General features: G+C 36.1%; 1 protein-coding gene across 8 annotated transcripts in view; it reads left to right on the top strand.

Moving 5' to 3' along the window:
- Positions 1-23,000, top strand: part of LOC100370078 (tensin-1-like) — a 144,738-nt gene that overhangs the window by 112,472 nt on the left and 9,266 nt on the right. For 6 of the 8 annotated variants that reach the window (XM_085495524.1, XM_085495522.1, XM_085495523.1 and 3 more), the window contains 8 exons: positions 47-107; positions 423-495; positions 1,630-1,756; positions 2,699-2,878; positions 4,244-7,010; positions 18,040-18,227; positions 18,625-18,851; positions 20,466-20,769. In XM_085495524.1, coding sequence (XP_085351650.1) covers positions 47-107; positions 423-495; positions 1,630-1,756; positions 2,699-2,878; positions 4,244-7,010; positions 18,040-18,227; positions 18,625-18,851; positions 20,466-20,769 — 3,927 coding nt within the window. The remainder of the gene's footprint in view (positions 1-46; positions 108-422; positions 496-1,629; positions 1,757-2,698; positions 2,879-4,243; positions 7,011-18,039; positions 18,228-18,624; positions 18,852-20,465; positions 20,770-23,000) is intronic. The other 2 variants (XM_085495525.1, XM_085495526.1) reach the window with 2 other exon arrangements.

Here is a 23,000-nt window from a genome sequence, read left to right as displayed (position 1 = left end):
TTTTTGGCATCTATTTAATATCTGCGTTTTTATATTTGCATTCTAGGTTGTCAGCCATTTTTTAAAATATACCAATCCATGCAGCCTTCATTCACCTCAGGTGTATAGTAAGTATAATTTATGCAAGATTTTAATCAAATTTAGATGTATTTGCAGCTGTATCAAGTATCTAAAAACAGACCGTCTCCTGCCTGCCTCCCTCTCCTTCCCTCTCGTATATCAATATTTTTTTAATATATCTATGAATTCAAAATATTTGTGTTGGCGAAAGTTCAAAGCATGAGAATCTGTCTATGATAATTTTGAGGATTGATAGAATCACAACATTGGTATATGTATGCACACGTGTGCTGGAATAATCTTAAACATTCATGGATTCATGTTCTTGTTTTCAAGTTCACAATCTTTTTTGTTGTTCGCAGTACATTGACAAATAATATGGGAAAATTAGGAGTAGTAATCGACCCACCATTACAGATCAGAGGTGACGTGTTGGTGAGTTTTATATTCCTTGTTGTGAATAATAGAAACACGTGATGATTGATAACAAATTCATATTCAAGATGCAGCAATCTGAAGAATTGTTTTTTTTTTTTTAAATCCTATACCAGTTTCTACTTAACCTTTTTACCACTAATTATCTCTTTTCATCACAAATTCACAAAATAGTCCCATTTATAGTCTACATTTTCCTTCCGAAGATTGGGACAAAAGTAGCAAACATTTTTTTGTCAAAATTGAAAATTGACTCAAATTTTGTCTGTTGGCTCCAAAATTAGGGTTCATTTCCAGAAATATACAAAAGTGAAGAAAAAGTTGGGCAAGAAAGTCTGGTGGTGAAAAGGTTAAAACATCAGTTGTATCATAGTGTTTATCAAATAATGGCATCTCTAAAGAAGTGTATATAAACCAAAATTTGCATTTACAATGTATTATATATTGAATCATTTGAGATACCTCCCTGTCATTTATAAAAGTACATGCGATACTAATAGATTAAATACGATAATCAAACGACATAGATTGTACCAGAGGTACATTACTTGGGGTTTGCAACTCGCATAGTACTGTATGTTGACATCATGTCAAGATCCCATTCAAGTCTCATCTTGTAGATAGCGAGACTGAGGCTACGACCTTCTGACATGATATATATCAATGTTCAAGGTTTGTAATGAAAAAATAAAACTTTTCTTGCCACTATCGTAGTGAAAAATGTAATACATCGAAAATGTACAGAAAATATAGTTCTCGTAATCTGTCATATCGTGAGCAGCTATTTTGATCCACCTGGACATCCTAGTTACCTCAGGCATGCGTATTCGCATTTTTCTGAGTTGGAACGCTTATGCGAGAGCGAGATTGTAACGAGATCTTGGTATCATGTCACCGTAGTTGCAAACCCCAAGTAATGTACCTCTGATTGTACACATTAAAGGTTACGTTTCTAGCACCATGACTAAGACAGAGAACATACTATATCTTATGAGTACTTCTCCACTGTATACACATATTTGGTAATGTCATATTATAACTACTTAGAGCAAAAAAACAACGTGTTTAGAACTACATCCTGGATGCTCTTGTCATTTTGTAGTTTATATGTTTGGTTCTTCTTTACTCAAATAGGTCAAGTGTTATCACAGAAGTCAAGCCAATTCTCGGGATGTTGTGTTTCGATGTCAGTTTCATACATGTGCCATATCACAGTATCACCTTGCCTTTACCAAATATGAATTAGATGATGCTTCTAAGGGTATGTAAATCCATATTGGTCAATTGACTTATCAAAATGGAAAGTTTACTACTACATAGTATTCTTTGCTGTCATTAAAAAAGTTCAAACCATACATATGTCATATCACAGTATCACTGTGCTTTTACTTATTATGAATTAGAGAAAGTATTTAAGGTTATGTACCTTCATATTGCTGAGATGACTATTCAAAATTGGAAAGTTTACTTACTATAAATAAAAATAATCGTTGCTGTCTATACAAGTTTAAACAACTAGCAAAGTTTTTACAAAGAGAGTTTTTCCATACACTGGCTATGTTTTGCTGATATCTCAGCTGTGAAATTAGACAATCTTATATTGCTCCACGAATTGAATACACTTCACATAAGAAGATTGTTTTGCTACAACTCATAAAAAGTACAGTTACTATTTTAAATATTTCCCTTGTTGCCATTTACCTGTATTTGAGTGTCTGTTTCACTGGACTAATGATTTGTAGATCCCAAGTTCAAATCCTAGCTCAGGTTGAAACTGAACAAGGGGTTGACCCGTACCCTCAGTGAGTACCGTATGCCAAAAAACTCATTTTGGTTGGGAGGGGGGTGCTGGCTGGGAGGATAACAAAAAAACCTATGTACATGTATGTTTCTATACCAAACCCTTTTTGACATCTTGTGTTATACATGAAATCAAATGTGAAAAAGAAAAAAACAAAGATCATAGCATGGTAGTGGTGTCAAAGCATCTCCTGACATGTGACGACGTGAGAGTATATTTTTTGGGTATTTCCATGCCATGCAATGTATGTACACATTTTATGATGATTAATTTTGATGAAGTATGGGTATCTCAATGGGTAAATCATTTGATTTTTGCAGAAGATAAATGGACTGTGACTCTCACACATTACGTAAAGTCTCACAGTGAGTAGAAAATCACCTGTTGATTGTTTCTCCACAGATTCCAGGTTTCCAGATTACTGCAAGTTGGAGTTGATTTTCTCAGACACAGCAGAGAAACTGCAGGGTCTAGAGGGAATTGTGAACCCACATGTACCAGTGGATCACTCGGACACAGCCCTCATGAAGTGGGATTCCTATGAAAACTTTGATAAACATGAAGAGGACAGTGAACATGAAGGTGACTGGCTTATTGCAAATACAGTTTTTGCTATATTTAGTTGATTGGAATAGTCTTACAGAAGTATAATGAATTATTAAATTGTAGTAGTTCCATTAGCAAATTGGTAGCTTGTTACCTTCCCTTCACACTTTTTATAATTGCTCGACTAGTAGACTGATAGTTGATTAACTGGTAGACTGGTTAGTTGATTGACTAGTTGATTGGCAGGTATTCAACTGACTGGTAGTTGATTGACTGGTAGAGGATGGATTGATGTGAAAACTGGAATCTGATTGGTAGGCAGACTGGAAAACCTATGTCTGTTTCCTTACTTCTAGTTGAGTCATTGGTAGTCTTATATGTTTTGTAAACGATTAAGTTCAGTGACCAGTAGTTGATTGGTAGATGTTAAATCAAATAGTTGATTTTTGATTTATTGTTATACTGGTGATTGTCTTCAATTAATGGTAAAACAAAAATTAACCACACATCTTGTCAAATTTTTGCTATGCTGTTTGTTTGGAAAGACTTTTCACCACCAATTTTCTCTTTTCATCACAAATTCACAAAATAGTTCTGTTTATAGTCCGCACTTTCAGAAGATTAGAACAAAAAAATTAAAAATTGAGGTTCATTTCCTTAAATATTGAAGAATATAAAAAAAAAGTGCAGTCAAATTTAGGAGAGAAAGTCTAGTGGTGAGAAAGTTTAATATATCAGATGCCATTTTTCACATTCACCTTGGCTATCTGTGAATGCTTTCAACAAGTGGTATATTCACCTTGGCTATCTGTGAATGCTTTCAACAAGTGGTGCATTCACCTTGGCTATCTGTGAATGCTTTCAACAAGTGGTGCATTCACCTTGGCTATCTGTGAATGCTTTCAACAAGTGGTGTATTCACCTTGGCTATCTGTGAATGCTTTCAACAAGTGGTGTATTCACCTTGGCTATCTGTGAATGCTTTCAACAAGTGGTGCATTCTCCTTGGCTATCTGTGAATGCTTTCAATAAGTGGTGTATTCACCTTGGCTATCTGTGAATGCTTTCAACAAGTGGTGTATTCACCTTGGCTATCTGTGGTGTATTCACCTTGGCTATCTGTGGTGTATTCACCTTGGCTATCTGTGGTGTATTCACCTTGGCTATCTGTGGTGTATTCACCTTGGCTATCTGTGGTGTATTCACCTTGGCTATCTGTGGTGTATTCACCTTGGCTATCTGTGGTGTATTCACCTTGGCTATCTGTGGTGTATTCACCTTGGCTATCTGTGGTGTATTCACCTTGGCTATCTGTGGTGTATTCACCTTGGCTATCTGTGGTGTATTCACCTTGGCTATCTGTGGTGTATTACGACTAACTTCTTTCATTTTATATTGTAGCTGATTTCAATGAATCTGATGGCAGAGGTGAAGTTCAAGTTATTCATACCCACGGCCCTGTAGATGGGAGTCTTTATGCACAAATACCCAAGAAAGGTGGTAAACACAACATACCCAATGGTCCTGAGACGCACAGACATGGTGGACCCGGAATGACCTTAGAATTAGACCAGGAAGTCAATGATTTTATGGATGGTCTGAAAATTGAAAACAACCAAAATGGACCAGGCCCACAAAGTAAGAGTCTGGTGCCTGTCCAGTCTCCTACAGAAACAATCAAAAGACGTGTGCATAAGGAAGGACCAAAGCCGAACACATTAAAAACCTGGTTCAGTCGGCAGCAACCGAACACAACATGGAACTATACACATAGAACATTAGACAGAAATAAACATGCTAATAGTCTGGATGATCAAATATCTCAACCGCCATCTCTAGAAAAAACGAAGCAACAGCAAAATCATACTAGTCCACAAGCGTCAGGCAATTTTTCGCAGGATAATCGGAACTACCCTAGGGAGCACAGCTACCGTGGCTTCCGCGATGATGAGAATCCATATGCTGAGATTCAGGATTACCCTCATTCTTCTCCAACATCTTCCATGACAAGTGGTCCACCGCAGACGAGTTCATTCAGTTCACTGAGTGAAGTAACAAATCCAACTTACGGTGCTTCATCCCAGTCCAGTGGGAAAATGATAAACAATGTCAGTCCTACTGAGCGAGATTTTGCTATGCATGGCTATAGTAATGTTGACGGTCAAATACCCAATCAGTATAGGAGTGACCAATCATATGGTGCTCCTGGACAAACTGAACACCACTCTGGTCATTCTGGACATTTTCATCGTACAGAGCAAATTGGTCCCATAGAACACACTCACAGAGTTCAAGGTCAACTTCCTGATCATGTTCAACACCACAGTTCCCATGATCATTCAACCAATATACAACATATGCACCATCAAGGTCAAACAACAGATGGTCAACATGGCAAACACCTTGTGGGTGTCCATCACCATCATCGCCCAGGACAAGTTACTGACTTGCAGCATGTTGGTCAGCCTGGTCATTCTACCCAGGGTCAGGGTCATTCCAACCAGCATGCAACTGGTCAGCATATAACTCATCCAGGTCAGCACATCTCTGGTCAACATGTAATTCATACTGTACAGTCTACTCCTGGACAACAGTCAGACCATCACAACATCTCCGATCAGCACTTAGGCCATCATGTCCAGTCCAGTCCTGGTCATCAGACAGCCCATTCGGTGCAGCATCCATCTGGTCAGCAGGTGATCCATCCATCCGGGCATGACATCCATACTCTACAGTACACTACAACAAATGAAAGAACATCACCAGCTGTTGCTACCGGTAACAATCACACTCGCCATCCAACAAAGCCAGCCTTTTCAATGGATCAAACTTTAAATTCAGATTCTGAAGTTTATCCCTATCATCTACACCCACCAGGGGCTGAGGTTGGATCGCCGGGTCACGTGACAAGTGTCTCCCCCGGATACAATACAGAGAACGCACAAACCACCAGGGTTGTTCAAGTGCATTCATCATCTGACCACAATCAACCAATTGGTGTGATTGACGTACACCACCTGGCCAATCAGAGCTCACCAGCCAGTTCGTCTGGGGTCCATCCTTTACAGAGTCAGTTGGCTGCAACTAATCCCCCAGCTGTTGGGAGTCAACGACCTAATATCAATAACTCGCAGTATGGTATGCATACTAAGTATGAGATTAAACATCAGCATCAACCAGAACATATTGCGTCTGGACAACATTCGCCATCAAAGCAGTATGACCAAATTTCACCGCAGCGAGTTATTGAACCACAAAAGATGTCACAACAGGCTATGTACCAACAACAGAAACAGCAACTGGAAGGTCATCCACAGCAAGAACCGGCTAAATCACATACAACAGATGACAACCTGACTTGGCTGGAAAAGCAGAAGAAAAAACTTGAAGAGAAGCGACAGCAGAAAAATTCTCCTCCATTGGAAGACAGTCAAAGACAACACTATGCCACTCTTACAGATAAAAGCCATTACCCGATTGTATCAACCAGTCAACCCGCCGGTCATCAACATCAAACTGTTACTTACACATACACAGAAGAGCAGCACAAGCCAATGACCTCTCAAAACAGTAATCCAAGTGATTCTTTCAAAACTCAAGTCAGACCTAGTGAATCAAAACTTACCAGTCAAGGGAACCTCCAGTCGCCTTCTAATGTTAATTTTGATGATATTAATTTGGATGATTTGGAAGCGTTAGCGTTGTCGTTACAGGACTCTACAATGCAACTGAGTCCAGGGAATAGTTATAATGGCGGACCAACTTCACCATCACTAGTCCATCCTTGGGGTAAACAATCAACAACAACAACAACAACAACGTGGCATAATCAAAATCGACCTGGGATGCAGCCAACGCCTAAGAGAAGTGAAGGAACAAACAACAGTACAAGACCGTACTCACCTTATGAGATGAACACAAATGTAACAAAGTTACCACCTCCGAGTCCTCGCCTGGGAAGAACCGATTCTGGTCGAGTCTGCACACCTACCTCCATGGATAGTACTGTACCAAACAGAGAATTACAGATTGCGGAAGAACAAGTGGTGTCAAATCCTTATAACGGCTTGTTATTCTCACAACCGAGAACGATACAACCTGTTGAAGCACCAGTCACCGCCTCACCGTTCCACGGAAGATTGTTTTCAGCACCACCACCTTCATCAAGGTAAACAAAAACATGAATTATTTCCAAGGAATTTCTACAAATACACTATTAATTTCACTTCTGACTCATGAGCCATGGCCAGTGAATATCATTATTATAAATATATTCAGAAAAAATACATTTATTGTTTAATATTTATTTGCAACTTTATGGTGAAATTATGTTAATAAGTGATACTCTGTTCATTTCAAGTAATGCGCTAACGTCGTTGATCAAACATTTGCCACAAAAAACGGTTGGTTTGAAGTTGAACCTTAACTCCTTTCTTTTTTAATAGTTTAATGTTGAAATATCAATTTTTTTGAGAGGAATTTGTATTTGAGATATCGTTACTTTGACATAATTGACCATCGTCAAATGTGTACAACATATTACTAGGCAAAAAATACCCAAGACGCAAAAAATACTTTCACGTTTGTGCAATCCCAAATGACGTTTTGACGCCACATACAATGTTTGATTATTCCATTTTTTGGTTCAATTTATTGTATAATACGAGATCTCAATAAACAAGAAATAGTCTATTATAAAATAAGGAGGTTCACTTATTCCTGTTTAAACCATCTACTGCTGAGGTAATTTTTACCCATTAATTTTCGTTAAACATGGAGGCTTTTACCAGGCAATGTGTTAATTACATTTTTAGTAAAATTGATCATTATTAATAAATGAATACAAGATTACACCAATAACAGTATTTCCTACAGGATTCAGATTAAAAAATTTAAATTACCATGGAAAAAGTTATACATGTTTAAGTCCTATTCTTCTTACTCTTGCAATGTTCTTTGATCTCAATCTTTGGAATGGCTTTTTATGTCGAGACTGTTATGAAGTCTATGTTAACTTCTGATACAACTGTCTGTGCATGTGTAGTCCCATATCTATCATAAATGTGGGTGATCACAGCTGTTATACACTGTCACTAATACTATCTGTAATTCCTATGCGGTATGGCATAAAGTCATGTGGAACCATTTCTACTTACATTATAGCATATTATTTAAATGAAATGAACACAAAAAGTTGATGTTTGTCATTTTTTCTGCCAATATCCTGGGGCAGCATTCCAGACATTTTTATGATTTTTCTATAATTTGTTAATTTCAATCAAAGTGTTCATAGTGTGTCTTTGGCAACAGGTCTTGAACAGCTTTTAAAAATTATTATAGAAAAACTTATAACAGCGTCCGGATTACTTTCGGAAATTCCGTCGCGTTTCGGAAAGTTTTAATTTTCACAACTTTTGAATATTTATTTGTGCTTTTAGGTTAGTGAGGAGGTTATAATAATTTTTCATTTCACTTTAACTCTGTTTTTTTCACCCCTCAGACCCCTTTGAAAAGTCACTTCTGGCCATTGTAATGGCCACTATTTTTTTAATGGCCAGATTATCAACCAGAACTTTTTTAATGGTCAAAATATTGACCAGTATTTTCAAACTGGTAGTTATAATGACCACTACTTTTACACTGGTCAGAATAATAGTATTTTTTTATTTAATGATGGAGTGGGTGACAATCTATTTTTTTAATGGGTATTATAATGATCATTTAATTTTTCATTACATGAATAAAATGGTCATTTTTTTTTTCATGTCACAGATATACCCGGTAATGGCACATGGGGATTGACAGCTCTCCTCTTTTTCCTCCCTCGCTTCAGTTTGCTTCAATTTTAAGCCAGTACAATTGTAGGTAAACGTAAAATACAAGATTTTGACAAATTTGAAATATGGAATTATATATCTTGAAAAAATATGAAGTTTTGGGTTAATTTTTTTAAAATCACAACAGATCATGCACTTGATACTGTTGACTTAATAATATATAGTATAATGCAATAGGTTATTGAACATAGAAGATGACCTGTTTTCAAAATACGGTCTAGACCCTATCACAGGCGCTAACAAAGTTTGTGCAAACATGAGCCCAGGCTGATCACCCAAAATACCATCGTACTTGATGTCCATTCGTAAATTTAACTATTATATTCATAACTATTCTTATTCATAACTATACTGAACTTGACAATCAATACAAGCACATTCTGTGACATTATTCTTGAGATAAAAATGGACTGACAATGAGACTCTGTACTACTTCCTGTTTCTTATAAAGGCAATGTCTATCATTATAATACCTTGAACCACCGTTGAGGGACGGTGCTTGAACAAACAAGCAAGACATTCATTACTGAACATTCAGTGTGCAACCCCCAAAATACTCAGCAACTGACTTTCCACAAAAAAAAGTCACATAAACAGTGAGTTATTAATCCGAAAAAAGAATGTCTTTATGAGTGGGGTTAAGCTCAAACATAAACAAAATTCCCATTTTAATAATGACAAAAAACTAAAGTTCAGTCTTTAAATACACCCAAACTATAACATTTTACATTGAAATACTTAACCAGTAAGGGACGACGTCAAAAGATCGATGTCGGATAACAAACCCCAAACCCCCCTACCCCCCACTGAAACTTAATTGATAAATATTGGTCATGGCGTCAGACTACATTCACCATTAAATACAAATTGATAATCGGACAGTAGTATTGCATAGCAGTTGATTGTCGGGTGGGTGTAAAATGATTTTACAAATGCACCTCATTTGACGCACAGATTGACACTCAAACCAAACCATTTTTCTGTTTTTTTTTCCCTTTTCGGTTATTTCTGTCCATGATTGGATAGAAAAAAACAACAACTACAAATACTCCAAGATTGTTTTGACTTCATTAAAAAATAAAATCGTTTTTGTAGGATGGAAACTTTTTGAGGTCAAAACCCCCCACTCCCAAACTAAAGGAAATAAGTTTTTTTATCCGACATCGATCTTTTTACGTTGTCCCTAACTTTTCATAATGTGTCTTATAAACTGTAGAAGTTTATGTTGAAGGGTCGATGGAAGGTGATTTTAAAGTGGCTTAGACACAATCAACTAAAAATACCCATGATGCTCTGCTTTATTTTTATATTCTGCTATTTTCTCTATTATGAATGGTTTAATGCGATATGAAAAATATCTGTGAAAATATTCCACGACTACTGCATGTGTACAAAATGGTGTTGGGTGGTTCAGTAAGTGAGTTATATGTGGGGGGGGGGGGGGGTCTAGCATAGAGTTCCATGTGTGTAGCTAGCTAGCTGACTTAGCAGTGAATGGCATGTACGTTTGTTTGTTCACGGTATTATAATGCTGGACAATAGTAGTGTTCATGCTACATGAAGTACTGGCTAAGATTTAAGCTGATGTTTGCATTTTGACTAGACCCAATTGCGTCCACGCATTGGGAGGGCCAGTCCAGCTAGCACGAGCTAAGGGGCGCCATCAGTCGGTGCGAGATGACCTTTGTTAAGCAGCTGTTTATGAACGCAAAATTTCTGCTGCTGACATTTTTCGTTAAAATTTATGAAGCGACGTACTCTGGAACACGAGCGAAGATGGACCGATTTATTTGGATGCACAGGAACAGTATATAACGGCGTTACAGAATGCAGAGTTTTATTAGTGCATGTCGTAGACAGCGAACCAAATTGCAGTTGTTGTATGCTCTACTACAGCGACCCAATCAGTGTGGAAGCGTGTACGGAGTAATGACTGGTGGGATACTCGTAGACAACTTTTCCAGAAGTCGAAGATATGGTGTTTCGCATGGGCGCACATGCCGTTTTGGGGTGTAATGTAAATTTGCACATGTGATATTGTGCTTCTGAGTGTACCAATCAACGTCACAAAAATTCCATTCTATCAACTATCAGCAAACTCGTATTGGAAGGACCACAATGGTTTAAAACGAAACATTATAAGCATTATAAATCAATAAAACATGGAAAAGGAATGAAAAAAAAATATTAAAGGAGAAAAATATATGGTGGTTGGTTCGATAATTTGTGGTTGGTTTAGTTATGGCACTGTACCATTGCTGTTTAATTGTTTGTTCATAATTGCTGCCTCCCTTGGGAAACAAGTTTGGGTGTTAGCCAGTGCACAGACCCTCAAGACTGTGGCCTGCGCTATAACTGTTGGGCCCTCCTGTGAGTGAACACAATTGCGTATAGCTGATATGCAAACATTTGGGATTAGCTTAAATCTTAGCCTGTACTTGGTCAAAGTCCTTCTAAGGACTGTGACTTAATTTTTGGTGTAGCCTGAAACCAGACTACTGTGGATCAGTGATGTTTTGTAATGGATTACCTCCCTGATGAGTACATTTAAATAACAATGGAAACTAGCATATCACTGGCAACACATACAAGGATTTTGGCAAATTTTTACTGTTTTGTATAAAACTATTTTCACAATAACATTAATGTTTTACAATAAATTATACCAAACATATGTATAATTTAGTAGCAGTAAAACTTTTTAAGTTTTTTTGAATTAAGAATGCACTAATCTCACTAGGAATCTATTCAAATCTAACCCTTAGTGTGCTATTAATAATGGCTCATCAAAGGTATTGAATTACTGAACTGGAACACACATCTTTGTATAGTTTTCAAAACTAAAATATTATTTCATGCTCTGCCCCCTCTCATGTAACAGTTTGTTAAGAATACATACATTATTTAAAATCATTTTAAAAATGCGACTGGAATGTCCAGGCCCAAACTTCTGCTGCTGCAACATCCGTCTATTCCTGCATGTACATGCAATTGTTTCTCTGAGATTCTGCATGCAGCCAGTTTATTTTTTGAACTGAATAACACATTTCTAGAAGTTTATTTTTACATTTCCAGATAACACTATATATAATTTAACAATTTCAGGAATATATTAGATTGCTTGCTATCCCATTAGAAACTCTTACTTCCAAGTGTGATTTTTAACAAGACGTTCATATGTTTAGCTAACCATCATGAGCTAACCAAAGGGAAACAAAAGCATAGTGACAGTCACCACAGCCGAAAGTATGACAAAGGCTTACGCTTCAAAAAATGACTGGAAAGTAAATAATTTATAACCAAAGACTGTCTATGCATAAACAACTAAAGATCTGGGAGGTACAGCTTTGCAAAGTAAAAAAGTCATATGGGGGAGGGAGGGGGTTAAAACATTGCTTCAAAACATCATCTTAATTATTCAGCTCAGTGTACAAACACATGAAGTACAGAAATTGAATAATTAATGAAAACATTAGACAAAACAAGTATATGTAAGCAATATTAAAAGTATGCCATGTTTTGTTTTTGATGTAGTACACAGCCATAGAGACTGTTTTAGTGGATAATAGTATTTTAGGTTTGCAATGTCATACTCCTCCAGATATTTATCAAGTTTTCTTGAGAGGCGATTAGCTTAAGGAGGGGACTGTGCAAAATGTTTTTTCTCCTCTTTGTTTTGTGCTATTCTTTTTCTAGTGTAAAATATTTTTTTCCCCAAGATGTAGGCGTGTCAATTTTTTTTCCTATTATTGATCTCTGCTAGATTTTTTCAATAATATTTTCCTGTTAATTATTATTAAGAAGATGAAAGACTGTGGAGGGAGTGTGGGTGTATACAAAAGGGTCAGCAAGAAGAACTACTGTAGAATACTTTATTTTTGCTTGGAATTTATTTTCGCTATTTTCGCTGAAGGGATGATTCCGTGAAAATAAAATCCAGGGAATAATTTCACATTAAACTCATCAAAAATCAGTGAAAATAAATTCCATACAAAACACCCAAAAAGCCTTTTCAGCGAAAATTAGTTCCAGCGAAAATAAAGTATTCCACAGTATATAAGATAGCTGAAAATCTTGAAATACCAGTTGAAAGATGTCACTTTTATTTGAGGGAAAACATAGAAAAGCAATGTACAGTGACTCTACACACTTGGAACTTGGAAAATCTGTGTGCAAGCGTAAAACTGATAAACATGTAAATGCTAAACCATTGCATCTATCAATACTGGTTAAACTTTTTTCTTCCCTTAACGTCCATAAATTCTGGTTCTTCAACTTCTTACGTCCCATATATAGTTTTTTCCTTTTTTTAAATTGTCATTATCTGCAAAAAATAATTCAGTTTGCTATTAGTTTACAATGACCAGTTTTTAATTAATACACTTTGTAACCAATTTTGGAAACAAAAATTTGTGGTGTCTGTGTATGCTGGCATATTTCTGTCCTCACAAATAGCAATATCGATAAAATGACATCTTCTCCCCTATGCAACTCAGATATACTTCCAAAAAAAATGATACCCTGTACATTCTGATTGAAAAAAATATAAATATCGAAAAATGCATCTAGACAACAGAATAAAATAAAATAAAATTGTTTCCTAACCGAATATATTAAGGGGTTGTGCCATATATACACACAGTTTGTCTCTTGAGAGACTAGGACAGTACATTGCTGTACTTAGGAACCTAATTTCTGAGAACAATAGGGGGATTTAACTTCCCACAAGACAAGAGACAAAAGAATGTTATGTAACAATGCAGCTGCATGATTTTGTCTCCCAAAGTAGGAAGCTGTGTACATACAAAATTATAGAGTCCCTCCACAATGGGAATGCTACCATGAATGTACAACTTCATCGATCCCCTGGTACTTTTACAAAATAAATAATTGTATTATAATTATGATCCAATACAATACCATATTTGCTCTAAAATTACATTTGTGGATACTAAATCATGAAAATATTACTTATTTCGACCATTGAAGATCCCTGTAATTTACCTAAGCGCATGTGCTGCTAATACTAATAGAGTAATTATGGTAAGTGTAATATTGTTTCTATATTTTTTTTCAAAATCAAGAAAATGATATTAAAAATATAAAAACAGTTTAGTTTGAAAAATGATATAATGATATTCAGATGGTTATGATTTAAGCATGGACCTTAAAAAACAGGGACATGCAACTTCTGTCTGAGACAAAAGAAAATCCAAGTTTCCTATGTACAATGTGGGTTATAACCTCCCTAGAAGATTTATACATCTGAAACAGTTTTTACTAGTATTCCCATTGGTCAGTGTATAACGAGTGCACTATGCTATATCTGTTCTAAATATGATGAAAAATCCACTTGTTATGACACAAATTTTGACAGGTCATTGTTTACTTTTAGGCAGTTTTGTTTCCTTGCAGAGAAACTTACCATTTTTGTTTGCCTTTCCTGATTTCATAGTGGAATAAAAACTATTAATTTTTAGTTTCACTCGCATCAATAGAATGGACTTGGCTATTCAGTTTTGATCAAATTTAATTTTTCTGATTATATTCCAACCACAAAATTGTCTCATTTTGTGTAGCTACTCCCTGGCAGCCATGTTTGGCTTATGAAACAGGGGAGGATGTAACTGGTGTTGACATAGATTTATTATCAGTTTCTCTAAGGTGTTAATTTAGTAGAGGACTATAACTAAGGTTACTTAAAAGAGATACCCACAGTAGCATGCCCCTGTTCCCGTTATACACTGTAGAATACTTTATTTTGGCTTGGAATTTATTTTCGCTAAAGGGATGATTTCGTGAAAATAAAATCCAGCGAATACACTTTTTTTCCTATATTTCATATTAAACTCAACAAAAATCAGCGAAAATTAATTCCAGCGAAAATAAAGTATTCCACAGTAGACTAAATATTTTTTGTCCAAGTTTTGATCAATTTGACTGACCCAGGTCAGGACTTTTACTGACTGCATATTGCACCTTCATCATAATTTGTTTAATTTTCACCCATTTGCCCCCTGGATCTTCAATAGTAGTGTTCATGCTACACAATGTACGGGCTAAGATCTAAGCTAATCTCGTAAGCTAATGTTTGAGTTCATGCACAGAAGGAAACGATGGTTAGCACGGGGTAAGGAACACCCAAACTTATTAAGAATAGGCAAAATCTTCAGGAATTTTAACTATGATTGCTCAATTAGAGGAACTAGGAAGGTTAGTTCTACAGTTATAAAACAATACCAAAGCAAATTCAGAAAGTGCAAATTGCAGAATAACAGGAAGTAGCACAGAGTCTCATCATCAGGTCATTTTTTTCTTGAGTAAATCTCTCTATATGTGTTAACATTGATTGTCATGCAGGAAATGGCACACCGAAATAAAAAGTTATGAATATAGTAGTAAATCTCCTAAATGAACATTGAATACATTGGTTTTTTTAGCCGAACTAAGCGCTCATGCATGTTTTGTTTTGCCTGTGCTAAGGCTCTGGACTGACCAGATTTTACTCTGTACTTAGTATTTCTTAGCCTGTGTTTATGCAAATATTTTCTAGCACAGGCTAAGGTATTGGACCTCTTAGTCTTTGCTAAAGAGCTCTGCTTGAATACTACTAATAAGTGTCTTCTGTTTATTCCTTCCTTAGGCGCATACATTTAGGTTCACTTCCCTTTTATATTGATCTCTACAACTCATTCAAATCAAATTGGGCTCAAAGATGGGCAAAGAATATTAGATTTAATTGAAATTTAGTTTAAATCCATGCTAAATTAAAAGTTATTTTGAGTATGGGAGTTTTTTTTTGTGCGCAAAGAAAATGAACTGTTGCACACTGTGGGCATATATCATCTATACTAGTTTACAGGAAAAAGGGATTCTGTATGGTATTTGACGTTATGGGAATAATATATATAGTGCATACATGGTTACTAAGTGAGATTTCCCAATGTACAGTACACTATTGCTGGTATTGTCTGAAGAGAAAAAAAAACAATATACATAATCTTTGAAAATTTGAAAAAAAAAACATTTTGCAGTCAGTTAAATTATATTAATAATTTGAAAACATTGCCATGAATGGAAAAAAATTTACGTTGATGTTTTTTTGCAGATTTCAGGAGCTGGAAATAACCTTTGTTTATACTTTTCTTGTATTAACAAACAGGAGCTAATCCTCATTAACACCTACTTGAGCTTGTTGTTTGACAATTATGAATGATAATGAAACAGTACTTACACAGTGAGCCACAACTGAACAAAAACTTGCGAATTTATTTTTTTCCAAAAAATAGGTATGATAGTACATAAAGCAAATGCCACAGTGTTTTTTAATTTATATAATTTTTGAAGAAAAAAAACGAAAGCCCCAAAAGACTATCCTGTTACATAAACAACAACAAAAGTATCTAATATTGTATTGAAGTCATTGTAAAATGGTAAAATAATTACAAATTCATACCTTGATGTGCCAGTTGCAGTACTGCAATCGTCCTATGATTCAACACCATCTAAATATTCTGCAGGTTATGTAGTCCACTAGCAGTCACTGGCATCAGCGTTACTATAAAATTTCACTGGGGATCGAGGCATTATTCGCGAAATTTCATTTAAGTGTACTTGCAAGCGCCAGTGAAACTTGAAAAAATAAATTCCCACATGTATATTGACTCACACGAGGTAGAAGGTTTTTTTCTGGGCCATTATATTAGTGACATGAACACTGGTCATGTTATGTATGTAATGAAAAATAAAATGACCATTATACTGCCCATCAAAAAAAAAAAATGTCATCAACTTCATCATTTAAAAAGCAATTGTAATTATTCTGACCAGTATAAAAAACATGGGTCATTAAAACTACCATTTTAAAAACACTGGTAAATATTTTGGCCACTTAAAAAATTCTGGTCAATATTCTGGCCATTAAGAAAATATTGGCCATTATAATGGCCAGAAGTGACTTTTTAAAGGGGTCTGAGGGGTGTAAAAAACAAAGTTAAAGTGAAATGAAAAATTATTATAACCTCCTCACTAACCTAAAAGCACAAATAAATATTCAAAAGTTTTGAAAATTAAAACTTTCCGAAATGCGACGGAATTTCCGAAAGTAATCCGGACGCTGTTTTATGTGTTCATTTATTCATGGAAGAATGTATTTCAGACAAGAGTGATCTCCAAAATCACAATAAGTTTAGATTATAGAAATGCAATGAATGCACCATTCTTATGGCCAAAGTTACAATAATGACTACACGACCCAAGTATGATGATAAATCTACAATTGGGAAGTGAAAAGCCGTACTGTAGTTTCCCAGCATGCAACATGTGTTATCACCTTTGTTTTCTGTAGTCCTCATTAATATCTGTAAGAAAGGGTGTTTTATTGTCTTTCATTTCATTTCATTTCTTTGATATTTTCAGGCTGATCAGTGAATCACTTCCTGTCTACCAATCCAGTCATTTCTCCTCCCCATCACAGTACTCCTCTTCAACTCTCACACCTCTGTCTTCATCATCCGTTCCTAGGGACATTTCAGCAACTTCTCTCCAGTCGGGTGCAACTCCATCATCATCTTTCCCATCCTCACATCTCTATTCAACTCTTCCTACTCTTTCCTCATCTATCTCTTCATCAGCTGAGTTTCCAACCACTAGTCCATCCTACCAATCAGTGCATAGCAACTACAGTGTAACTAACACATCATCCCCATATCCTAATAATACTAACTCACCATCATACCATCCATCAATCTCACATGGTCATCATTCATTGAATATCCATCAACGTGCACTTCCCTCTCAAGATATTGTGCAGTCGTTAAATCATCAATTGACTACTTGCCCATCACGCACACATCACACGCTGCCTGCCGCTGCACGCCAACCAGAGAAAAAGCAAGAATACTATGAGGAAATGTATAATCAAAATGCACACTCAATTTCACAATTGCCCAATCGCCAAATGCCTTCATTATCACGATACCTTGTAATGCCACAGTCAAGCCAATCACCTGCACCCAACCACAGCTTGCCATCCTCAATCCCAGCATCTTATGGCTATTCTACCATAGCAGGAACCTCACCATCTCAGAAAGCCAGTGCTCACTCAATTGCATCACCAATACTTGTTGAGTCTAACCCATCGGTGACGACTGTGACTTTAACTAACCCTACGTATGCCATGTCTATCTCTCAAGCCTCTTACTATTCACAAAACTCGCTTTCTCCAACGCAAGAATCATACTCAGTAGCTAATCAAAATGTAAGAGCGCCCTCTCCATATGAGCTTACATACTCGCAAACTGAGCAACTTGACTCTACTATGCATTCTCAGAATCTTTCTCTCTTTTCTTCTTCGCTCAGTCCGCAAAATATTTCTCCTCGAGGCGGCTACCTGCCAGCTTTCAGTGAGAGCACGTCACAGCACTCTACCCTGTTATCTGATAGGTCGTCACATCAACATAAAAGCCAGCCTGCTGATGATATAGTGTCTGCTAAAACACAGCAAGAAGAGCCCAATCTGACTGGTTTGGTCCGCAATAGAGTAGCAGGTGAGTGGTTCATCCAATTTAAATCTAACATGTACTTTCTGATTGGCTCACTGGTTAGGTAGTGGGATTCGAGTAGCCAATCGTGTGTTATCTTAAAAAGCACAGCGTAAATTACATGTAATTATAATAGGTGTGAATTTTTTCGCCAGCCTTGAAATAATACAAATTTTGCATTTTAGTTCTTGGGATGAAAACATCTCTTAAAAGGGTGGTGGTCATTGTATTTGATGGTGGACCCCCATGTTAGGCATAGTATCATACATTTTATATGGGTCATTTGGCTGTGAGTGAAATTTCAAAAAATTATTCACTCCAATCTACAAAACATTTACGCCGGTGAGATTCAAACAACATTTTTTTTTGAAGAGTGATGTTAATTTCATTTCATTGTAAACAGGTTACCACGCACAGTTAATCAGAGAAGAACTAGAATATGAAAGAGGACGCCAACCTGAACGTCAACCGCCAACACACCCAGTGCAGCGATCAAAAAGTGCTGGTGGATACGATTCACAGAGTGCGTACAACAGATATGCACCAAAACGAGAAGAAGTTCCTCGCAGACGTGCTCGCAGCCCTTCCTTTGAAATGTTAATAACAAATCCTGGTGGCCAACCCAAATATGTACGTTGATTTCCGTCTCACTTGTTATGAATGTCACAAGGAATAGTGGCATTCATTGTCACTGTTGGTGTTTATATTTTCAATAAGCATGTGATTTCACTAGGTCAATAATTCCAAATTCTACATTTTTTATAATCATAATCAATGAAATTTGAAAAATTGTGAAAATATGGAATGATTTTATTTTATTATTTTTTTTAATAATTTAATGTTTTTTCTCAATAGTGGACTAACTTGGTTGCTCTTGACAATACTCAGAATACATTGTGTGTTTTTAGTCCCCGTTCGGACGAAGTCCGAAAACGGGGACTTATAATTCGGTCTCCGTCCGTCCGTGTGTCCGTGTGTCCGTGCGTCCGTCCGTCCATGTGTCCGTGCGTCCGTCCGGAGTCATATCTCAGAATCCCTTGGACCGATTCCGTTCATTCTTTGCATGTGCCTAGTACTTTATGTGGGACATGTGCACATGCAGTGGTTTAGCGATTCGATTCAAAATGGCCGACTGGCAGCCATCTTGTTTTTTGAAAATGTTGTATTTTGGTCATGCTTTGTCAGTTTTCATTCAAACTGGGTACATAGATTATACATGTTAGGATACATGTCCATGATGATTTATTTCACAATTGGATCAAAGATGGCCGACTGGCAGCCATCTTGTTTTTTGAAAATGTTGTATTTTGGACATGCTTTGTCAGTTTTCATTCAAATTTAGTACATAGATCATACATGTTAGGATACATGTCCCCGACCGTCCATGAGTTCCTGAGTCTGTCCGTGTGTCCGTCTGTTCGTGCGTCAGTCTATCCAACGTCATATTTCAGAATCCTGTGGACCGATTCTGTTCATTCTTTGCATGTGCCTTGTACCTTATGTGGGACATATGCACATGCAGTGGTTTAGGGATTCGATTCAAAATGGCCGACTGGCAGCCATCTTGTTTTTTGAAAATGTTGTATTTTGGACATGCTTTGTCAGTTGTCATTCAAACTTGGTACATAGATTATACATGTTAGGATACATGTCCATGACAATTTATTTCGCAATTGGATCAAAGATGGTCGACTGGCAGGCATCTTGTTTTTGTTTTTTTATGCGGTATCTTGGACGTGCTCTGTCAGTTTTCATTCAAATTTGGCACATACATGTACTTTATACATGTTAGGATGCATGTCCATGACAATTTGTTTCAAAGGATGGCCGATTGACAGCCATCTGACTTTTTGGCCTTACTACTATATTTCTACAATTTATGTACCATTTTCATTCGTATTTGGCACATACATCATACATATCAGTGTGTTTCATAATCAGATCAAAGATGGCTGAATAACGGCTGTTTTTATTTTGGCCATATTACTATGACACAAAACACGTGTTTTGATGTAAATAAACAATCTGTTGTATACGCCACTTGGAACTCAAGTTTCAAGGACACGCTCGCGACAACCCCTCCGCTTTAATATGACGAGCACAAAGAGAACTTAACGGGAACTGTGTCATTTTCAATGACTTGTTAGTTTTGTTCTCAACTTGTAATTGTCTTCAACTTCCTTGCCTACTGAATCCTGGCTACTGCTTTTTTTTGAGAAATTGTTCCTAAACTTTTATTTTCAGGAAAGTGAATATTGGGACAAGAGGAGTGGATTAAAATCGCCAGAAACTGTGCAAGATGACGAAGATATCACCGGGACAACGCCACAATTTCCTGTCACCCCAAGCATGGTACCCCGCACACCATATGCTAACATGGTTACGACTCCCATTGCTGTCGTAGAACGCAAAGCTCCATTGAACTCCACAGCAGGTATGAGACAACCAAGGGGAACTTTGAGAACGGAGGTCCCTGTTTCCATGGTAACTTGTAAAAGCCCCACCTCAACCATCTCATCAGTTTCTCATTCAGTCACCAAGACAATAGGTATGTTTGTTTTGCAGTGTTTTTTACAGAATGTCTTCACTGCACGTCACTGGTGTCAAAGGTCTGATTGGTTCATCCTGCACGTTTGATAATTGATGTGATTCGTCGTAGTTCGTCACCAGTGCATCTCTCCAAGTTGTATGTCAAGTATAGCTGCACTGTCTGTATTTTTAACTGTGTCATGTATGTGACATTCACAGCAATGTAATGTTCAGCACAGCACTTGTACAATGTCAGTGATATAGACAATAATGCATGTATACTCACATGAAATGGATCAAAGTAAATGCTACCTATGCAGTGCTTGAGACTTTATGCCAAGAGATGCCAACAACTAGGTTGCGATCCTGCCTTACTAGCAACAAATTATTAATTTTGTCTTGCAGCTCACAGTGCATTACATAATATTACGGCTAAATTTGATTATGTAAAAATTTTTTATGTACGGTATTTGCAAAATTTGCTGTTTCAAGCTGTCCCAAAACTGCACTGTCATCAAAATTATTTTCATGTTGATAACTGTTTTGATATATCCTAAAAAACCAGTCTATTTACAGGTAAGTTAGTAAATTCAAACATCTGTCAAAACTATGTGTAACGTTTGCGTATGGTGGAAAACAATAAATGGGTATGCTAATAAGGTAAATGCACAGTGCAGATACATGTACTACAATGACGATAGGTTGCGCGAATTCACACTGTAACTACGGTAACTGACATTGATCCATTTCTTGGGTAATTCTATCACCTTACAGTTTTGTAATTGGTTGGGAATAGTTCAGTAATTACACAACTCTTCCTGTAGTCTTTATTATTTAGATTTTGAATGATATCAGATTACACACTTGTATATAAAATGTCCCTTTTGAAAATTTCAAACATATTTTTGACCTCGTTTTTTTTATCAGATTTATATCTGATTCCGAGGTACTGTTAGATATATAAGGAAATAGGGATATAACATTTATTTCAGATTTTTTTTAGTTATTCCATCCAATCTTGTTTTTAATTTCACAATTTTTCCTAGAACTGTTTTCAACAGTTTTGCATGGTAAACTTATTGTTATTTTTGTTGTGTGTTTATAGAGTTTATAGAGCATGTATGTGTAAATTTTTAAGTTTAGTTATTTTTGTTTTAAATAATAATAATTTAAACAAAAATAAGTTTATATTTGTAATTATAATTTATAAATTATACATTTTTTATTTATTGGTTAAGTATTTATTATAATGGTTTTCATTGTTATTGCTTGTTAATCTGTAATTGTTCTTTCTATCTGAACCTACTTGATGAAATGTGTGTTGGCATTTAGTTCTTAGAATGCCATCTTCAAATTTTGCACATTTATTGACAAAAAAGTATTTTTTCATAATTTCTTTGGTGATTTTGGTCCAAATGGATGTAATTTCTCTCCAGCTGCGTGTTTAAAAGCCTTAAAAAACGTTTCAAAAAATTATGAAATGTGACCAAAGTCAAAGTCAACTATAGTGACTTTTCACAGATTTAACCACATTATTAGTAATTTCTGTAATCTTCTGAAAAATGTTTATTAAGACTCACAGTTAGTGGGATATTATGTCCATGTGTTAAATAGTTACTGTATTTGCTCTATTAAAAACCGAGGGTCATTGTGCCGTGTGTGCGCAAGATATTGGTCTCATATAAACAATGATGGAGAGTTTGACTGTACACCAGCGTGTACAAACAGAGACGTTATCAAACTTTAATGAGGTATTTTTTTGGGTGATTGGAAGATATTGAAGGATTCATCAACGATAATTTTTTCAAACCGCACACAGGTCAAAACTCGTACTCGTGATTTCAAAATCAATGTTTATCAACACATGATGTCGCTCATACATGACTCAACGACCACCATCCTTTCAAAGCACGTGTCCCAAAAGAAACAAAAGAAAAGCACATGAAATTACATTAGAAATTACATTAGAAATATATGTTGAATCATTAAAATACAACTGAAATTGACCATATACCTTAGTTAGTACATGTAAGCACATATGCCACTCATAGAGAAAAAAGGTAAAAAAAAAAAAAATTGTAATGTAATTGTTAGTTTGTAATATGATTTGTTTCCAGCAATAGTGTTTGATGACATACAAGTGCTTTATTAGTGTAGATCATGATTGGTTGAATTTTACTAAGAACTTGTATAACCATATCACCTTGAAATGTACACATCTGATAACACCATCTGTCTTACTTTGTTGCA

The sequence above is a fragment of the Saccoglossus kowalevskii genome, chromosome 22 (assembly GCF_978046115.1).
Source record: "Saccoglossus kowalevskii chromosome 22, keSacKowa6.1, whole genome shotgun sequence".
Lineage (NCBI taxonomy): Eukaryota > Metazoa > Hemichordata > Enteropneusta > Harrimaniidae > Saccoglossus > Saccoglossus kowalevskii.
Note: the sequence above shows the minus strand (reverse complement) of the source record. Positions and strands in the feature narration are given on the sequence as shown.